Here is a 20,988-nt window from a genome sequence, read left to right as displayed (position 1 = left end):
TATATGTTGGAGGCTTGGTCCTCAGTGTGATGATGGTAAGAGGTGGTGGGACCTTTAAGAGGTGGAGCTTACTGGGAGGTAATTAGGACTGGGGTGTGTCCTTGGAAGAGACTGATGTAGTTCCCTTGGGACTCCAGTTGGGGCCTGAGAGAGGGGTTGTTGTAAAAGAGCAAGACTTGCCTCTCTCCTCCCTCTGGCTTTCTATCTTGGTATGGGATCTCTCTCTCTCTCTCTCTCTCTCTCTCTCTCTCTCTCTCTCTCTCTCTCTCTCTCACACATCTACCATGGTGTAAGGTAGTCAGGGGGGTCCTTGCCAGAGCTAGCACTATGCTGTTTGGACTTTTCATCTCCAAAATTGTGAGCTGCATAAATGTCTTTTCTTTACACACTATTCAGCCTCAAGCACTTTGTTATAGCAATAGAAAACGAACAAAGACATTTACTCTCTGAAAACACCACAGATCTATTGTTTTATATTTCTGAAATCCAAATCCAAAATCAATGCACTAAAATCAAGATGTTGGCAAGGTTGGTCCTTATTGGAGGCTCTGGGAAAGAATCTGTTTCCTTGCCTTAACCAACTTCTAGAGGCTGCCTATGTTCTATGGCTCCTGGCCCACTTCCATCTCCATAGCCAGGGATGGCTGGCTGAGTCTTTCTCACATTGCATTGCTCTGACACTGAGTCCCCTTCCTACACATGGAAGGACCTTGGGATTACGTTGGGCCCACCCAGATAATTCAGGACAACCTTCTATTTGAAGATCAGTTGATCGGCAACCTTAATTCTATCTGCTATCTTCATTCCCCTTTGCCATGCCAGGTAGCAGAGATTAGGCATCGGAGACTAGGCTGCGGTGTGGGCGTCTTTGGATAGGCATTGCTCCCACCCCATTGTGGATAAGAGAAATAACTCCAAGATGGTGTAGCTTTTATTTACCCCATGTCACTCTCTCAAGGAAGTGCTTCTTGGGATCACCTGCCAAATAAATAACTTGTACTCAAACCTCAAGGGCCACTTCTGAGGACAATAAAAATGAGAGGTTGGATAAGCCGGTCTCAGGTTTGTGTGCTGATTGTGGAATCAATAATCTCTGACTGCTGCAGGCAGTTAAAATTGTGAATTCCCGAAAGGAAGGGGCATATTAGAATGTGGGGGGACCTATGGTAGATCTGAGAGTTCCCTGGATCTATACTGAGACTAGGATTCAGAAAGACCTCAGAGAAAAGCCCTACAGCAAGGAACAGAAGGTCAGGGAACAGAACCCACGTGCCTCCCAAGCAGGCCAGAAGGCATCCTGGTGAGGGGCCACTTGAAGTGCTCTCTCTCTCCGCATCCCTCCATTGATTACATTCACTGTCAACTTTGGCTTTCCCTTTGTAGACCTGGCTACATGCAACTACATCCTGGCTACATGTTCTGAGTTTTCCCTTATGAAACAGGCTCTCTGGACCCTTACAAATGCATTGATTACACAAAAACCCACCTACCTTCCGAACAGGTGGGTCCAAATAAGTTGTCATCAGCGCAGGTTTCACAGGCTGTTCCACCAAACCCCTCCTGCAGAACCACCAGGATGACATCAGACCCAAGGTGACCTGCGATACCCAGGGAGCCTGGGGGCTTCTCACTGTGGACTGGTTTAGTGTTTTTTTCTCAGATATCTCCTCCCTGGGGCCTGTCTCCAAGCTCCTCTCCAGCACCTTTCTTATTTTTGTGATAATGCTGACATGAGGACCTGGTCGTCTTTTTGCTAAGGGTATGGAGATCTGCAGAGTAAAGCTGCTTTGTCAGTCCCAAAGATATAAATAGACAGCAAGCGAACAGCCACAAACAGCTTCACCCGAGGGTGTGGAGAGAAGGCTCTTGGTTTTGCATTTCTGAAGGCATTGAGCTCCATCCTTTCAGAAACATTTCTTTGTGTTTAAAAACCTCTAAGACTTGAAACTGGCAAAGAGTCACTTTCATGAGATAAAGAAACTCTTCCATCAGCAGATCCAGGGGGTGGCGAAGGATGCTGAGGAAGCGGTAATGGGCAGTTGGTGAACAGCTGGGATTATTAATAGTAACAACGACCACAGTCCCTATAGCCCTGGAGACTGTCACCAAAGAGCATTGCACGTGTGATCACACTTGACTTCTTTGATATTGCACAGATCTTATTTCAGACCCATTTTACAGATGTATACGGTTAAGACTGAGCAGTTAATTAACTCACCAGAGGGCCCCCAGCCTCTAAGAGGTGACTTTATTGCAGATGGCATAGTCTTTTATGAACACTGCTGCCCCTCAGATACACCACCACGTGTGCCTATGTTTAAGGAGGCTCCCGGGTGCCAGGGAGAGGGAGAAGATGTTCTACTTACCTGGCAGGAGCAGCTCCCGTCTCTTTCTATGCCATCAGCACAACGGCCCCTGCCGCTACAGGGTGACTCTGCTCCTCCTGGGCACTCTAGGAAGTCAAACAGCTCAGAGTCATCCTTTCAAGACTTCTCAGGAGCATTCTGCAATGATGCACAAAGCACCTACTATGTGCTAGCAGGTGTGCTAGTTCCAGAGACAAGAAATATTTGCAGACCCTGTTGGTGTCATCTAGGGCTTCATGGGGGAGGCAGACAGGAATGTGGGTGACTCTCAGTACAGTCAGGAGCATGAATAGAAGCCCCACCTTCTGTCATTTCTTCTTGAGACTTTGCTAACACTTTGCAATGATCTACTTAAGTCAATGCCCCTGCAACCTGTAGGGGTGCCTGCTAGTGCTGCTGGTTAGCAGATTAGGAGACCGGAATAGAGATCACATGACTTGCCCAGGGTCTTACCATTTTTAGTTGCGCAGCTGGAAATTGAGTGTAGCCCTCACAGAACCCTAAGGCCAGGCCCTTGAATCAGTGTGCTGGGCAGGGAACTGAGGTGGCCCAGGAAAGGGAGCTATTTATGCTCCTTGGAGAATCTGAGAGGCATCCCCAAGGAGAAGTCATTTAGGCTGGGGTTTTGAAGGTGCAGTAGGAGTTGGTTATGCTTTAAAGGGAGGGGCGTTTCAGGAAGAGAGAAGCAAGTACAAAGTTTCAGAGTTGCAAAAGGCCTTGGGCTGCACTGGGAATGATATGAGTTTGGTGGGGATGGAACTTGGAAGCTGCCCGGTGGGAGTGGTGGGTGGCTGGGGCTAGTTAATAAAATGCTTAGTAGGATAAGCAAAGATATTTCGAGTTCACCCACACGCTGATTCCAAAGAAGGATGCATTTTCTACTTCTCAATTGAACTAGACCTGGAACGGAGCATTTACCATTTATTAGAAGGTCTCATAGGTATTCACTAAATGTTCAAGGAATTCCTATTATGTACTAAGCATTAAATTTCATGTTGAGACAGAGGGGCATTTAGCAAGACAGTCAGATACTGTGATGCCCAAAATCAGAGAAGTTAAAATAAGCAACAGAGGGCTGAGATTGTGGCTCAGCAGTAGAGTGCTCGCCTAGCACAAGGGGGACCTGGGTTTGATCCCCAGCATCACATAAAAATAAAGGTATTGTGTTGTTTCCATCTACACCAAAAAAAAATATTAAAAAAATAAGCAACAGAAACTCAAGGTACTACTGCAATGAGGATAAAAATAAAATTCTATTTTCTTCGTATACTTGGTATTGGTCCACACTGTGAGTTGACATGGGTTCAGTGACAGTTTAGGTTCTTCCTGTTTAAATAAGGTATCTAGATCTGCAAGTGCCATGCTGAAGTCACCCCATGGCCACGAAATGTGTTTATGTGAAGGGGCAGGATCAAATATTATTTCATGTAAGAAAACGTGTCTTCCACAAAACCTAACGACAGAACTATAGATAATAATAAAGTATGCATGTGTGCACAGCTCACAGCAATGCCCTGAATTACATGCTATTTCAAGTCCCACTTTCTAGATAAGCAACAGCACAGAGTGGTTAAATGACCTGTCTAAAGTCACCCAGCTGGAAGCGGTAATAAGAGACTCATTTGCCAGCCTCTCCTGGAAGTGCCTACCTTCCTGCTCCCCCACTTTTTACTCCCAGCATAAAAGATCTTTGCCCCAAGCTTCCCTGAGCCACAGAGTGCTCTGCTATCCACCCTCCTCCTGTCATATGGAATCAGCATTCACAGAAAATGAAAAAGCTGGTATCTTGGTTGGTTTGGGCTGCCATGACAAGGTACCTCAGACTGGGTGGCTTAGAAACAACAGAAATGTGTTTGTCCCGGAGGCTGGGAAGTACAGGTGGAAAGATCCAGGTGCTGAGAACTTCAGTGTCTGGTGGAGACCCATTTCCTGGTTTGTAGAAGGTGCCTTTTGCTGTGTCCTCACATGGGTGCAAGGGGCCAGGGAACTCTTTGGGACCTCTTCTATAAGGACGTTGATTCCAGTCACAAGGCTCTGCTCTCATGTCATAATCTCCTCCCAGTTTGCAATATCATCACATTGGAGATTAGATTTCAATACGTGAACTTTAGGGTGCAATGGTTGGGACATGGTGTAGTGTGTTCCTTAAAGGTTCACATGTTGCAGGTTTGGGTCCCAGTGTGGTGGTACTGGGAGGTGGTGGGACTGATGTAAGGTCTTGGGTATATAAGTGGGGCACACAGAGCTGGTCCCTGTCTCCACGGCCCTGCCAGTCTAGTAAGGAAAACCAAATAATACTGATTTACATACTGAGATAAAGGAAGAATACCAGAGCCCTCCTAGCTCCCTCTACTGGATGCTTTCAGCATTTACCCAAAATGACCTAATCCTGAATGGATCAGTTGGCTTGGATTTGGCCTCAATAGATGGAGCCTAAATGGAGTCCAGTGGTATCCTCAGTTAGGAAATGGAGTTTGGGGAATTTGGTGAATTTTGCTGGATCCCACGGGGCAGAACCAGAGATAAGTGAGCTGTCCAGAGAGGGGGTGAGCAAGCTCTGGCCCGGCAAGGTGCTCCTCTCTCCATACCACTGAGAACTGATGTGGCAGACAGGAAACTACCTGAATCAGGAAGGAACCGCCTGAGAGTGTGGGGCAGTTGGAGGCAGTGGCTTATGCTTATTATTCCAGCAGCGACCTGGGAGGCTGAGGCAGGAGAATCGCAAGGTCAAGGAGACTTAGTGAGACCCTATCTCAAAAACCAAATGGGAAGGGCTGGGGATGTAGCTCAGTGGTAGAGTTCCCTGGGTTCAATCCCAATGACTAGGGGAAGGGGGAGTTTCAGGGAGAATAAAGGGCTAAGACCCCGCTCACACAGGTCAGGGGTATTAGGTGTTCCCTCACTCAGAGCAGAAAACCTTGGACGACATGGGGCACTGGGAAGCAGACACAGAAGGATGCCACCTCTCTGGTGGAATAGCCAGCCCTAGACTAAAGGCTGTCTCATCCAAGAAAACCTAAAAGCAGGTTCAAACACTTTCCAAATAATCTGTGTCCCAGAAATTAGATTATAATGAACCTTAATGCAGCTTTATTCTTTCCTTCCTCTTTTTTTTTTTTCAGTGAAGAAATCAAACCCAGAGTTTTATGCATGCTAGGCAAAAGCTCTACGCTGTAGCTGCATCTCCAGCCTCTGATTACTGTAGTTTTGTTTGTTCTAGAACAAAGCTTAAGAATGTGTGTGTGTGTGTGTGTGTGTCTGTGTGTTACATTGTGTTAGGGAAGAGTATTTTAATAAAATGCAAGTATATCAAACACCAAACCAAAGTAAAATATGCAGTGTCTACATTAAATAAAAAATGTCCTAGGCATGAATAAGGAAGATAAAAACTAAAGCCACCCAGAAATTACACGCATGATCAGCAGAGGTTCAAAAATAGTTATAACTGTATTCTCTGTATTCCAGAAGAGAGGAAAAGCATGTTACAGAAGGGAAAGATGTAAATAAAACATAAATTGAAATTTTTAGTGAAAATATAATAACTAAGATAAAAAACATACTATGTAGGGCCAGGGTTGTGGCTCAGTGGTAGGGCACTTGCCTAGCACTCGTGAGGCACTGGGTCTGCTGCTCAGCACCACATAAAAATAAATAAAGGTATTGTGTCTGTCTACAACTAAAATTTTATTTTTTAAAAAACATACTATGTAGAATTAATACCAGTTTAAGCATCGAGGAAAAAGATTCAGTGAACTTAAATGGAAAAGAAATAAAACAGAAAAATGAGAAACAAGGAGCAGAGCGTGAGAGAGTCGTGGGACAACGTCAAGCACCTTAATATAGGTGAACTTGGAGTCTCTGAAGAGGGAAAAGGAAAACAGTCGGAAAAATTTATGGCCAAAAATTTCCAAATTTGATGCAATGTGTGAACTCACAGTCCCAAGAGCTCAGAGAATCCTTAGCAAAGGCATCAAAAAGAAAACTATACATCATAGAAATTCCTTAAAATCAGTGAAAAAAATAAAATCTTAAGAACAGACAAAGGGAAAAGATTTTTGACACTGTTGTGAGGACACAGGTACAATGACATGTCTAACAGAGACCCCAGCACAAGCTAGAGGAGGGGACAGCATCTTCAGGGTACCAAAACCAACAGAAGTGGCGATTTAGAAGCCTATGTTCCAACAACGACATCTTTCAAAAACCAAGTTACGATAAAGATTTTCCCAGACACACAAAAGCTAAAAGATCAAGGAAATGGATCTGGAAGAAACAGAATGATACCAGATATAAATCTGGATCTACAGAAAGGTGAGGGGGGAGGGGGAGAAGCGGAAAAGGACCATTTGCAGGAATAAGGGAAGGAACCTCACCACCAGCCTAAGAGCATGAAAGGAATAATTAATCCCTATTATTGCTGTGGTCATGATAGGAGGCAGGGATGCTTAGAGGTGAAAGGATTCCATTATGAGAGATGCAGTCCAAGCAGCATGTGAAACCATTTGATATATTGATAATTAGATAGAATAACACAATACTACGGTGTGGTAACTGCAGGCAGGTGGGTAGGGCTGGAGGAAGTAGGGCACTGGGGGTGTGCCTTTGGGGTTTATATTTTGTCCCTAGCATTTGTTTTCTGTCTTTCTACTTCCTGGTTACTGTAGCTTTCCTCTGCTATCCCCTTCCGCCATGATGCTCTGCTTCTTGTTGGACCCAGAGCCATGGAATCAGCCAACCATGGACTGAACCCGTGAAACTGTGAGCCCCAAGTAAACTTTCCTCCTCTAAGTTGTTATGGTCAGTATTTTGGTCACAGTGATGAAAAGCTAACTAACAGAAGAAGATTGACTTGATGCCAATAAATGTGACAATACAGACAATATAGACACATTTACTGAAAGTGAAAAACTACTAAAGCTCACTGAAGAAACTAGATAACACGAATATCCTTATACTCAATAATTTGAAATTAAAATCCTTTGCAAAAAATATTCTATCCTAAATATTCCATCCTAATGGTTCACTGGTGAATACTATCTCACATTTAAGAAAAAAATGATACCAATTTTACAAAAACCCTTCTAGGAAGTTGAAGAAGACAGAACATGTTCCAGCACACTTCATATGTAGAACATTATTACCCTGATTGCAAAGTCAGACAAATATATAACAAGCAAAGAAAATTATAGCTCCAGATCTCTAAGGAGCATAGACCCAACAATTTATATGTGTATATTAGTTGCTGATGGACCTTTATTTTATTTATTATTTATTTGTGGTACTGGAATCGAACCCAGTGCTTCACACATTTCAGGTAAGTGCTCTACCACTGAGCTACACAGCCCAGCCCACTAGACCCAACAATTCTTAACAAAATTTTAGCCAACTGAATCCCAGCAATATACAAAACAGAGAAAACACCAGGTCAGTAACTAAAGGTTAAAAGAAACAACAACATGAATTACATTCAGTTTGGTGAGAAAGAAATACAATGGTTTCTATTTTCAGTCAACTAATTATCTATGGGGGAAAATTCCAAAGAATTTTCAAAAAATTATTAGAACTAATACTAGTAAGTTCTCAGGATTCAGAGTCAATATATGGAAACCAATTGCATTTCTATACAGTAACCATGAATAATTAACAATTGAAAATGTAAAAATTCATTAAAATAGAACCAACAACCATGAATATCTTAGGTATTAAAGTATCAAAAATTGGCTGGGGATGTGGCTCAAGCGGTGGAGCGTTCGCCTCGCATGCGTGCGGCCCGGGTTCGATCCTCAGCGCCACATACAAACAAAGATGTTGTGTCTGCCGAGAACTAAAAAAAAATAAATATTAAAAATTCTCTCTCTCCTCTCTCACTCTCTCTCCTCTCTCACTCTCTCTTTAAAAAAAAAAAAAAAGTATCAAAAATAGTATAGAATCTGTAAGCTGAAATGTACAAAATACTGATGAACTAAAGAAGCCCTAAGTAAATGCAGCACAATACTGTGGATATGAATTAGAATATTCTGTATTTTCAGATATTAGCCCTCCCTCAACTGGATCTATAGATTCAATATAATTCCAACTGAAATCTTAGCAGGATGGAGTAAATTATTATATGCATTTATGAATATGGTAAAAGGAACCCCACAATTCTGTATAACTATAATGTACTAAAAATTAAAATTAAATCCTAGCAGGATTTATATTTCTTGGTAGAAACTGATAAGGTGATTCTATACTTATATGGCAAAGAAAAGGGACTGGAATCACTAAAATAATGTTGAAAAGGCCAAGTTGGAGGACTTCCACTACCTAATTCCAGGACTTGCTATAAAGCAGTAGCAGTCAAGACAGTGGGAGTGGTGAAGGGACAGACACACAGATCAATAAGACACAGAAGATCAGCTCATTTTCAAAGGCAATTCAATGGAGAGAGGACAGTATTTTCAAGAAACGTTGCTGGAATTATTGGAATTATTATCTACATACAAAAGAAATGAACCTTGATCTATCTCTTAAACCATACGTCCAAGTTAACTTGAAATGGATAATAGACCCAGATGTAAAGACCCAAACTATAAAGCTTCTGGATGAAAGTCTTTGTGATGTTAGGTGAGTCCAGGATTTCTAGATAGGACCCTAGAGGCATATCTATCAGAGTGGCCTCACCAAAATTAAGGATGTTTTCTGTTCAAATAGCTCTGTTAAGAGAAGGAAAGATAAGATGCAGACTGTAAGGGAATACTTCTAGATCACACATCCAATAAAAACTTGTATCTCATATATTTAAAGAATGCTCCAAACTTAATAAGAAAACTACCCAAAAGATAAATGAATAGATAATAAGCACATGAAAAGATGCATATTAAAGAAATGGCAGTGAAAGACATTACACACTCACTAGAATGGTTGGAAAAGGGAAAGATCTGATTATACCAGGTACCAGCAAGGATTCCAAACAACTAGAACCCTCATACATTGGTGGTGGGAATGAAAAATGATCATGGCTTTGAAAGACAGTTCTGGCAGTTTCCACAAAGTTAAACATACCTCTCTCTGCAATGCAGGAGCCCCATGTCTAGGTATTTATCTAAGTGAAATAAAACCTTGTCCTCATGCAAAAACCTGTACATAAATATCCATAGAGGTTTTGTTCTCAGTTGCCCCAGAGTGGAAATAACTGCAAATGTTTTTAGTTAGTGAATAAACAAACTGGGTCCAGCCACAGAAGGAAGTCCCAGGGAGCTACTGGTACATGTGACAACATGCACCGATCTCGGATGCATTATGCTAAGGGAAGGAAGTCAGCCCAAGAAAGCCCCTACTGTGCGATTCCGGTTTTGTGACACAAAGGCAACAGTATAGGCACAGAAAGCAGTATTTGCCAGAGGCTGGGATTGGAGAGGCCATTAGAGTGAATGGGGGATGGGGATGGTGTAACTGTTCTGTATCTTTTTTTTTTTTTAAGAGAGAGTGAGAGAGAGAGAGAGAGAGAGAGAGAGAGAGAGAGAGAGAGAGAGAGAGAGAGAGAGAGAGAGAGAGAGAGAGAGAATTTTTTAATATTTATTTTTTAGTTCTCGGCGGACACAACATCTTTGTTGGTATGTGGTGCTGAGGATCGAACCCGGGCCGCACGCATGCCAGGCGAGCGTGCTACCGCTTGAGCCACATCCCCAGCCCCTGTTCTGTATCTTAATTGTGGTGACTTCCATACAACAGTGTTGTGTTTGTCACGACTCAAAATACTGTACCCTAAGAAGGGTGAATTTACTGTGTGCAAATTATGTCTGAAGAATAATTGAAAAAAAAATCCATCAGAACTGATTTTGTGCTTTAGTGACAGGTTTGGAAAGATGATGAGTGTCCTGTACATGGTGGATTAAACTTTGCTTAGATATTGGAGTCCCTTTTCTATAGTTTACACTCACTGAAAGGAAAAGAAATTCAGATACTAGAATCATTAATGTCTATTGCTAAACACACGGTAATCTGTATAATGTGCTGCCTTTAATCTCTAAATTTTCTCATTTGGGTGCTTTAGGGTAGTTGCAATGTTCAAGGAACATTCTTCAGGTCCAGATATCCATTTAGCAAATCATGTTCCAGGGACCAGATGTTGGTCTTTGTTCATCATCTGCTGCCTGATCTTTCATTTTTGTCGCTGTGGCTGTTCTTATGAACAATCTAGATCCTGGATAGAATGACTGGCCCATTGCATGTACTAGCTCAGTATATTTAGTCCTCACCCTTAGCCCTGTGAAGGGGTATGATCACCGCCTTATCTAAGAGAAACTCAGGCATGCGCAGGCTGGGTAACAAGGTCACATAGTCCTCAGATCCAGAGGATCCTCACCCAATTCTGCCTGACTGGAAAGTCTTGAACTTGCGCTTCTTTGTACGGATTGCTTATAGTATTTACGTGGTTTATGTCTATGAGCCGTTCATTGAATTGATTGATTTGTTTGACATTCATTGATTCCCTGCTGTTATTTTCAAAGCTGCCATAGTTATTTCCCTTTGTACCTTGATGAGAATGTAAAATGAAATCCAGCCAGCACAGAAAGGAGGCTGTGTGCTTCTTGCTGTGGTCAGGAAGGGACCAGTGAGGCCAGCCTTGGGGTTTATTTCTGAAGAGGTGAGACCCCAGCACATCCTTTTCTGAAACGAGTGGCCTTCTAGCCACTCAGGGCCATCTGACGTTTGCCTGTAGGTGTGCTAAGGGTGAAGGCTGGTTGGAAATTTCTGTCTCCTAGGGATTTTCCTGAGTCTCATCTGCAGGGGATGGAAGATTTTTCTCTGTAGGAAGTGCTCCATCCTGGCTCAGCCCATCTCCCGGGGCCTTGGGAATCAGTGGGCTAAGGGTCAGGGTGAGTACTTATTATTAGAGCTTGATGTCTGTATCTTCTGCAAATCCACACATGGGCCCTGACTCCCAGTGCCATAGTGTCTGGAGGCAGGACCTTTGCGGGGTGGTTCGGTTTAGTTGAGCAGGCAAACAGGGTGAGCTGCCAGACTCTTCAAAATCCCAGCATCCTCGCCTGGGCTCACAGTACAATGTACTATTGCTTTTGTGTCCTTATCTCTCATTAATCTGTCAACTTCTTGGGATTAGGGACCTGTTATATGCACGACTGGAATAGATCCTATCATATATGTGATTATGTGTGGCATATAGTAAGTGCTCAATAAATACTTGATTTTTATGAGTTGGCCAATCCTGGAAGGAACTTTGGAAAAAAAAGGTAGCAAGAGTGTGTGGGTTTTAGGGGTCCTGATTTGAAAACTTATTTGTCTTTTAATTAAAAATTTTAAGGCAAAAGTATAAATTTATTTCCTGCTTCTCAAATCATTTTTCTTTCACCTTGGGCCCCTCTAAATAATACATACAGTAAAACTGACAGTCTCAGCAACCATGCTTGAAGAGAGATATTACAGAATTTGCTACGAGGGCATATTTCTGATATTTCTGACGCATTGTGAGGCTGAAGTAGCTGATAAGGCTACTTTAATCGCATTTCCTTTGGGTGACTACTACTCTGGTGGTCTCTTGTATCATGACTTTTCTCACACAGGAGATGGGGCCATTATAAACTGTCAGCAAATCATTAGCTGAACTGTTTCTTTAAAAGGAAGATAATCAACTTCCTGCCCAACCGGAGGCCAAGGACCTCCCAGTAACTAACTTTCTCTGCTAAGAGGCTCTAGAGGTGCCTATTCCATGTCACCACCTTTGATTAAAAACTTGGTGCTCAGGGTTAGCAGAAAATATCTCCTCGTATTCCATGGATAGCTGGTTGGTCTTATCTGCCTGGGAGACCAAAGCACAAAGCAAAATATGTCCTTAATGTGGACTCAGCATCATTTATCAAAGCCAAAAAAAAAAAAAAAGCCTTTTTCTTAAAGAGTGGTTTCAAATCCATACAGCCCATTATTTCATTATTTGCAAACTGTGCAGTGAATGGCAACGAATATGAAGTGGAAAAGAAAAAGAGGTCCAGAAAAAAGAAAAGTCAATGAATTTGGTGAAATTGACCTAAGAAAGAAAACCCCCCAATACCCCATTTCTCTTAGGATGTTCTGACCATGATCAAGCTTAGCCATGACCTTTCTGCCTACATGCCTCTTCCATTACTTTGAGTGGCTGCACAAATCAATCACATTCCTGGTGGAATCAAACAGGAATGTACAGATAAAGAAAATTCTGTTTCCTCTCAAGCAGAATATTGTCTGTTCAAATATGATGAAGTTTCAAAGCTAAAAATACATTTCTGTGTTAGTGAGAAAATTTTCCTATGCATGCTTGATGAAGCAGTACAAATTTTAATTAGGGACAAGCAAGTTCAATTCAAGTAAAAATACCTTCCTTATGTCAGGATGATATTTCTTTCCCCCAGGTGAGAATCCACACCATTTTTTCTCATGATAGGAGATGATGGGTCATTTTTTTTTTATCATTGTGTTTTTCTGTGTTTTCTAAGTTTTCAGTGTTGATCAAACCGTTATTTCCTAATCTGAGTAAGACACTATTGAAATAATCTTCAAAGTCCCCAGAGGTGTTGAGAACCAGTGAATCTGTTGTTGTATTACAAAGGAAGTGAGTGCCCATTTGCTTAGGATACAAGGTCACTCTGGAGCTTGGGAATGTGCTTCCTCAAAAAAGAGGGTGGATGCGTGTCAGCAGCTCAGAAATGGCTCTGTCCTGGCGGAAATGTAAAGTGATAGACAGGACCTTGCCTGTCATCACACAAAACGTGAGAGGTGAAATATGCAGCCACGGGGAGGGTTTATCTTCTCCCTGAGCTGACGGAAGGAAGCCTTTTGTAACTTTTAGTATGTTTGGAATATGAAGATAAAGGGAAGTACCCTTTGGCCCCAATGAGAGGACAACAGAAATAATGTCCAGACCCTGGTTTTCTTGTGTTTTGCTTCTCTGGCCTGAACACCTGTCTAAAGGAAATGGCTGAGTATTCAGAGAATCCTTTCTGATTTTTCTGATCGTAGATGTGAGCCCTGCCACTTTGCCCCAAAGAGCACAAAGCAATGTTATGAAACCCTCTGAAGATTTTGAATCCTTTTTTCCTGTGTGTGTTTTCAAAATTATCCACCCTTCAAACAAGGGCTCAGAGAAAGAGCACCATTCCATTCTCTCTTCATGAGTAGGGGTCTGTGGATTGCCATTCATGCATTCATTTAGTCACAGAATATTTCTAAAATGCCTGTGTTGTGTCATACACTTGCCAAGTCCTTCCTTTTCCCTAGATTATTGTTTGCAAACCTCTATCACAGTTTCCTAAAGCAGGACTTTGTTACCCCCATTCGGCACAGAAGGAGATTGAGGCATAAGTGGAAAGTCATTGGCCCCCCTGATCCAACTAAGTTCACACCTAAAACTTGGGGTTGCAGGTCCTGTGTGGTTCTGCCCCTATGGTTGGGTCTGCCACTCATTCTGTTGGACATGCTGACTTTCATAATGCATCTTAGACAAAGCTTTTTATTTTCTACAGTGCATCTGATTAATACCTTAACATCAGATTAGTTTTCACAGGTTGGAAAGAGGAAGGCAAATATAAAAGTTCTTTGTCTTGTACCAGGATGTCTGAGAGAGTTGGCTGCAGTCATGACCACTTTTAACCTGAAAAGAAGTCTCTGAAATCTGAAAGTCTGGGTAAAGACACTGAATCTGGACCCTTGATTCTGGTGGGCTAGAGTTTTAGAAATATCGCCAATTTGCAGGGTGAAACTCAGCACAGAGCAGTTAACAGATATCTAAATCCCCAACCTTGACCTTCCCAGGGCCAGGAGTGTACTGCAGGCTGGAAGGACAGAGAGAGGAATCAGAAAGGTGCGTTGAGGCTCTCTCTCTCCCGAGCTCTGCTTTAGGCAGTGGGGCGAGGTGGAAAGAGAGCAGCCTTAGGTACCAGGAAGCCCTGAACTTGAACTTACTTATCGCTTATCATCCCAAAAGGAACGGGCAAGAGATAATCTCCAAATATCTGATCCCTCATAGGCAAATGGAGATAAAACTGACTGAAAGGTTTATTTTAGGAATTGTATCAGAAAATAAAAAAGCCAAGAACCTCACTAGTACTTAATGCCAGGAATGTTGAATAGATGGAAGTGATTAGTCATTTAATCATTAGTTAAGGAAAAAAAATCAGGAGACAACATAATACATACAATATAGGCTCAACTATTTAGAAGATTATGGAAAAAAGACCAAGATTGAAATAAGCCAAAATATTTAGGGTTGCCTATGTATGGCAGAATCAGAGCATGAGTTGGTATTTTTTCTTTCTTTGGACCTTTCTAAACTTCACAAATGGTACTTAGATTACTTCAATCAGAAAGAAAAAGCAAGAGAACACATTTCACCCTTTTAATGAATCATAAGGAGATATTTTCATTACATCATGGAAGATAGGGACTAAGTGACAAATTCATGAAAAAATCATAAAATTTATGATTTTTGACTACCAAAAAAAGGGAGATTTCACATAATTGCACATCACAGCAAGAACTCAGTCACTATTTGAGTACTAATGTCTATAATAATCAGGATAAAAGTTCAGTTCCAGCTGGCAAAATGCTATGTTTGTTCATTGGAGTCTGGGCATATTACTGACTGAAACTTTGTTAGTAGTTTTCACACTGTGGAACCTGATCAGAATTAATTTTTAAATACACATATATTTGCATATAACTTTATACAGTTAACTGTACATGCTTTCTTTCTTTTTAAAAAAATATTTTGTAGGTTTTAATAGACCTTTATTTTATTTATTCATATGTGGTGCTGAGAATGGAACCCAGTGCCTCACACATGCTAGGCGAGCACTCTATACCACAGAGCCACAATGCCAGCACAACTTTACATAATTTCTTTAAACTAAGGTATATAAATTTAATACTACAGAGTTTGACATTCCACCCTAAAGGACTTAAATTTTTTTAATTGTTGATGGACTTTTATTTATATGTGGTGCTGAGAATTGAACCCAGTACCTTGCACATGCCAGGCAAGTGCTCTACCACTGAGCCCCAGCCTCAGCCCTGGGACTTCATTTTTTATGCTATTTATTGATTATTTTGGTTGCCAAACAATAACTATGGTCTTTGAGATGTTTCTTCCTAAAGAAAACTGTACTCGGGGCCATAATTAACCACCATTCTCATTTCTTCTCTTTGACCAGTTATCTTTTTTCTTTTTAAAATAGATAACCTTTCAATTGTCCCTTTCCCTGACTTAAAAATGAATTTTCTAAAAGCTAGATCTCTAACTACAGTAGATTGCTTTACTGATGGAGTAAGAAAGAGTCTTAACATATAGACTAAATTGGAATTTCTAGGAAAAGATGCTTACATTCTCCTTTTATTTGGCTTCCTTCATCTCGATTTTCTATGCTAGGACATTGAGAAGCAAGTACCAAAGTGCAAAGATGTGTCTCTTACCCATGCAGTCTGGGCCCCAGTGACCTGGACAACACTCAGGTTCGAGGTAGTTTTTCCTGCAAATATGACGGCATCCAGGAAGAAGCAGAGAGTATGTTCTGATCTCAAAGGTGTACCTTGGAGAGTAGAGAGAGGACATTAACCCTTAACCCAGGATCACAGCAATGCGATTAACTCTAGGTGGTGGGATTACTCTATATTTTTATTTAGATGCTTATGTCTACCTATGTTTAAAAATATATAGATTGAACGAATCTGGTTTTCTAGATAGAATAACAATCATGAATTATTTTTAATTGTTAGAAATCGAAAAATTAAGAAACAATGAAAATGGGGGGTGGATCATAAATAATATACAAATACACACAATGAAATATTAGAATATTACTCAGCCTTAGAAAAGAAGGAGATCTTGTAATTTGTATGCAACATGGGTTCACCTGGAGGATATTATACCTTGTGACTTAGGTCAGACACATAAGGACAAATACTACAGGATCCCACTTATATAAGGAATCAAACTCATAGATCAGTAAAATGTTGGCTGACAGGGTTTGGAGGGAGGTTGAAATGAGGATTTGGTCAAAGAGACACAAAGCTTTGGTTATGCAAGATGAGTAAGTCCTAGGGAACTACTGTCCAGGATGTACCTATAGTTAACAATAATGTTAACTTAAAAATATATGCTGCAAAATGTGCATTTGTATTAAAAGTGGTGATTTGGGTTTTAGAATGTCATGTGGTCACATTAAACAAATATGAATTTAAAATAGTGTTATATAACAGTATTAAGATTTCATTTCATACAAAATAAAAAAAATGTTCATTCTTTATTCTGAATTAAAAATTAACTCATTGAGTAAAGTTTAATTTCTTTTTTCTTTTTTATTTTTTGGGGGGGGGGAGGTACCAGGGATTGAACTCAGGGGCACTTGACCACTGAGCTACATCCCCAGTCCTATTTTGTATTTTGTTTAGAGACAGGGTCTCACTGAGTTGCTTAGCACCTTGCTTTTGCTGAGGCTGGATTTGAACTTGTGATCCTCCTGCCTTAGCCTCTAGAGCAGCTGGGATTACAGATGTGAGCAGTAAAGTTTAATTTCTAAGTTAGTAAACTGAATAAATAAAAAGTTGCATTTGTACTTGAGCCTCACGGCTGCACCCTTTGCCCAGCAAGCAGAACCCTTATCATCCTATGAATATTTTAAATCATGAGAGATCTTTGAGAATTCAACATCACAAAGAATTCAACCATGCTAAAATTTATTTGTCCCCTTTCTTTGGGTCCTCATTAGGATCTGGGTCCCTAGCTTGTTAGTGAGATGACTACCAGACCCAAGGCCTTTAGAAAGTTCAAACTGGAACTCTTTCTAAATGAAACAAAACCCCAGATATTAAAAAATAGGAGGGGCAAGAGGAAGGGAGAATGTTTATATGCAAATCAGGGTAGTCAATTTTGTATGAAAATATGAATCAATGATAATAGGTGCTTTAGACCCAAGTTCGTAAGTTTTGAGTTGCCTAAGTTTGGGTCCAATATGGTGTTAGAGAACAATCATGGCAATACTTTGCACTTTCGAGACAGGGAGCTTCAATTTGGAGTCCCAATTCTGAGACTCAGGCTTGCTTGTTTTCTCATAGTGAGTACCTGCAATCCCGAACTCCTACAGAGTTGTTGGTTATTTTGGTATAACCAGCCGGGCACTCAACTCCAAAATTAATTGAGCAGGATAGGCACTCGGTCTTAATTGTTAGAAGAGACTCCTTATCGCATCTTTTTGCCTGTGCAAACATAACAACAAATATCAATGTCCATGATCAGAATCTTGCAAAACAGCTGGCTTGGCCAATCTTCTCCCTTGGCTTCATCTGAATGGAAAGTCAAGGATGGTAATGAGGTTGATTGAAAACGACTGGTTAGAGTGGTGGGTTCCACAAGCAATGTCTGCCATGGCTGTGGGTAAAGGAAGGGGCACTGACTTGCCATCCCTGATCTAGAGTGTGGAGTCCTGCAAGGTAACCTCATATCACTACTCACATTTATCCAAAGGAGAAACCTGAAATATATCCCAGAATATCTGTTTTGAATGGGAAAGCAGGTCATCAAGATCAGTTGGTCACAGAAGGACAGGCCTCACGGGTATTCTTCAGCATTGACTCTGTAGGAGTGGCAGCTCTGGGCTGCACTGTGCTGAGAACTACGGAGGCTATAGCTCCTGCGACCTTTAGATTACAATCTGACTGGAAAGTAGTCTCTATGAGGACAGGGATCTTGCTCTGTTGTGTCCGTTGCTGTCGCCTGAGCCCCTAAATAGTGTCTGATGAGCAGTGGTACCCAGTTACACTTGCTGATTAAACGAACAAATTGGGGACACCAGGCAGGCCCACCAGGGACAGTTGTTTAGCCACGCAAAGTGGCACAGAATTAACTGCTAAGACAAGTGATCCAGACCCACTTTGGGCCTGCCTCCCATTGCTCCCGATGCTGGGGCTGACTCTCTCGTGTGGATTTCCCCCTTTTCTCAAGTTTCCTTCAGCCCTCCAACAAGTTGAAGATGAAGCATCTTTGTGTAACAAATACAGACTGAACCTGGGAGTCAAGAGACCTAGGTTTGGAGGCAAGCTTTGGATCTTCTCAAGTGTGCAATCTTGAATGAACTCCTTACCCCATGCCATCGCCTGTGGAGGGAGATATCAATAGCCACTCTTGAGGTTATGGAGAACTTTCCACGATGTAACAGGAGCTTGCTGCCTGACACACAATCTGGAGTGGTCAGTAGTACATGCTGGCTCTGGAAGACTCTTCCATCCCACCTCTGTGCCTGGCCTGGTGTCTGTTCTCACAGGAGTGTTCTGTTCTGTCCCCTCGGCTACCCAGCCTACACCCTGCAGGGCCCTACCAACACCATCATGGCCCCTCCTAACCCACAGTCATCTCTTTTCCTTTTTCAACTCTTCCTCTGGCTGGCCCAGTGGAGCCCACTAGGTCAGTCTTGGCTCTCCACTTAAAAGCCCCTTGTAGGACAGGAAGACATCCCAGACATCTTGTTGTCCCATGGCTCATGCTATGAGCCCAGCACGGCAAAGTATAGAACCCCCATTGCTACTTCCCAGGTCATTGAAATACGCAAGGCCTGCAAAGGAAGAAACCTTACGTGTGCAGAACAAGATAGGGTGATGTGCACTTCTAAAGGGGTTACTGTATTTGAACTTTACCACTCTAGGAATAAGTGGGGGTGAATATCATCCTCCTCATTTTAGGGTGGGGGAACTGAGGTGAGAGACAGTGCATGACTGGCTGGAGGTCACACTGTAAGTTATTAGTCCTTTGGTTCCTTCATTGGCCCTTTCACTTGTACCCAAGTGGCACAAAGAAGAAATGAAACCTGTTTTTATTAGAAGCTTTCATGGGGTGATCCTTAGGAACCCAAATCGTACTGGAATGTTCTTTGTGGAATGATGATAAAAGATACAATGTGAATTAATCCCTTCTAACTGTTACAACACCAGTATGTATTTTTAAGTGCAGACTTTTTCTTAAATAGCTATATTGGGTGACATTACTTTGACTTTTCTTTTTTAGCAGGCTGGATTTATTACTCTCTACTTAGGAAATCCCTTGACCTTCCAATTACCCTTTTTTTTTTTTTTTTCCAAATGGAATGACTCATGTACCTCTCATTCAGTATTTATAAACTCATTCCCTCTGCAAAGAAAATTCAGCTTTACACAATTTAGACACTGATTGCTTTTGCAAGAACCAGGTCTACAAAAGCAAGCTCTTGGTGAAAATCAGGGTGCTGATAATTCCAGTCACTCGTGGGGCACCGTCAAGGGAGAGGCTGAGCTTCCTGAAATTAAGTTATTTTCTCAGTTGAACAGTTGTAAATTGTGCAGCATTCTGACTCATCTCTGAAATATCCGTTAAACAGACAAATAAAAGCCACAGTTCAAACTCATCCTCCCCTGCTTCCCAGCTGGAATGTGGATGTCGGGCATCCTCCCAGGTTTTCATGAGAGGAAGAATCAGGAGACAGTCAACTGGAGTAAACTCATTGGCAAAAATTTGCCCGGTGCAGAGGCACAATCATATTTAAATTTTCTTTCTTAATTGGAAGTTAGAGATTGTGAAGTGCATTTGAAATCAATCACCCCAGATTGGTGCTCACTGATCTAGTGTCACTTTACTGGGACAGCTGTGAGCCTGCTCCAGGTCCTGATGTGCTGACATATTGAACAAGGGCTACCAGGAAGGTAGCCCTCGAAACTTCCACCACAGCTGTGGAAGGTAGAAGGATGGATAATTCCTGGTGACTTTTGCAAATATTTGATTTTGTGTTCCTCTGCAAAATGTCACCCACCCTGGAATTCCCCAGAAACATCTCTCCACACTCATAGTTTTTTTTTTTTTTTTAACTTGGAAAGATGGGATGGTAGGGGATGAGATGATTAAAACAAACAAAAACTACCACACCGAAATCCTCCATGGGAATAGGAAGGCTGGCAATGACATCAGAGATTCCGACGTGGAGGTGGAATGTGAAATAGAGCCACTGGGTAGTACCCCAACATTCCAGCATTCTCTGGATTTATGGAGTCCAGAGCAGGACCCTTTACCCAGGACCAGAAGGGAACATGAAAAGCTTTTGAACACATCATAAAAATTAACAAATCAAAAATATATGAAAGTTCCATCTTACCTGTCCCGTGGTTTCAGCCAGGGAGCAGAAAGTCTGTCCAATCAACCCCAGCAAAACCATCCTTAGCGGTAGCATGTTGAGGAAGTGCTCGCTCCTCCTGGTGCCAGGCACCTGTCAGAGGGGCTCTGCTATTTGAACTTAGCCCAGCAGATTCTTTCGCATTTCAGTGTTTACTTTCAAAGTCTTCCCTTTCGTTTTCCTGGATTGAACCAGAAGAGGCGAGAGAGCTGCCTCTAGACAGGAAAAGTGGAGAATCCAAGATCTTGGTGAAAATTGGTCCCTCTGAACTGTATATATGTCCTGGCTGAATGACAGGATTTCCTGGAGGGGCTGAGGCAGAGACAGGACCTGGGATCTTGTGGCTTGTGAAAGACACAGACAGTTGCTGCCTCCCCACCCTCCTGCCTCCCCTGCCCCGGGGCCTGCCCACTGCCCTGTGCCTGTTCCCAACTGCTCAGTGGAGGATGCCCGGCCTTTCT

At 42.0% G+C, this 20,988-nt stretch overlaps 1 protein-coding gene across 2 annotated transcripts in view; it reads right to left on the bottom strand.

Annotated features, from left to right (window-relative positions):
* Positions 1-20,647, bottom strand: part of STAB2 (stabilin 2) — a 155,410-nt gene extending 134,763 nt beyond the window's left edge. The window contains exons 1-5 of one of the 2 annotated variants that reach the window (XM_081311104.1): positions 20,510-20,647; positions 17,458-17,591; positions 15,810-15,925; positions 2,367-2,452; positions 1,491-1,560 (exon numbers count right to left, since the gene is read on the bottom strand). In XM_081311104.1, coding sequence (XP_081167230.1) covers positions 1,491-1,560; positions 2,367-2,452; positions 15,810-15,925; positions 17,458-17,591; positions 20,510-20,584 — 481 coding nt within the window. In that variant the 5' untranslated portion in view covers positions 20,585-20,647. Of the gene's footprint in view, positions 1-1,490; positions 1,642-2,366; positions 2,453-15,809; positions 15,926-17,457; positions 17,592-20,509 lie in introns of those variants that run through there. The other variant, XM_081311103.1, reaches the window with a different exon arrangement.
* Positions 20,648-20,988: the final 341 nt, after the last annotated feature.

This window comes from Spermophilus citellus (genome assembly GCF_964194105.1).
Source record: "Spermophilus citellus genome assembly, chromosome: 10".
Lineage (NCBI taxonomy): Eukaryota > Metazoa > Chordata > Mammalia > Rodentia > Sciuridae > Spermophilus > Spermophilus citellus.
Note: the sequence above shows the minus strand (reverse complement) of the source record. Positions and strands in the feature narration are given on the sequence as shown.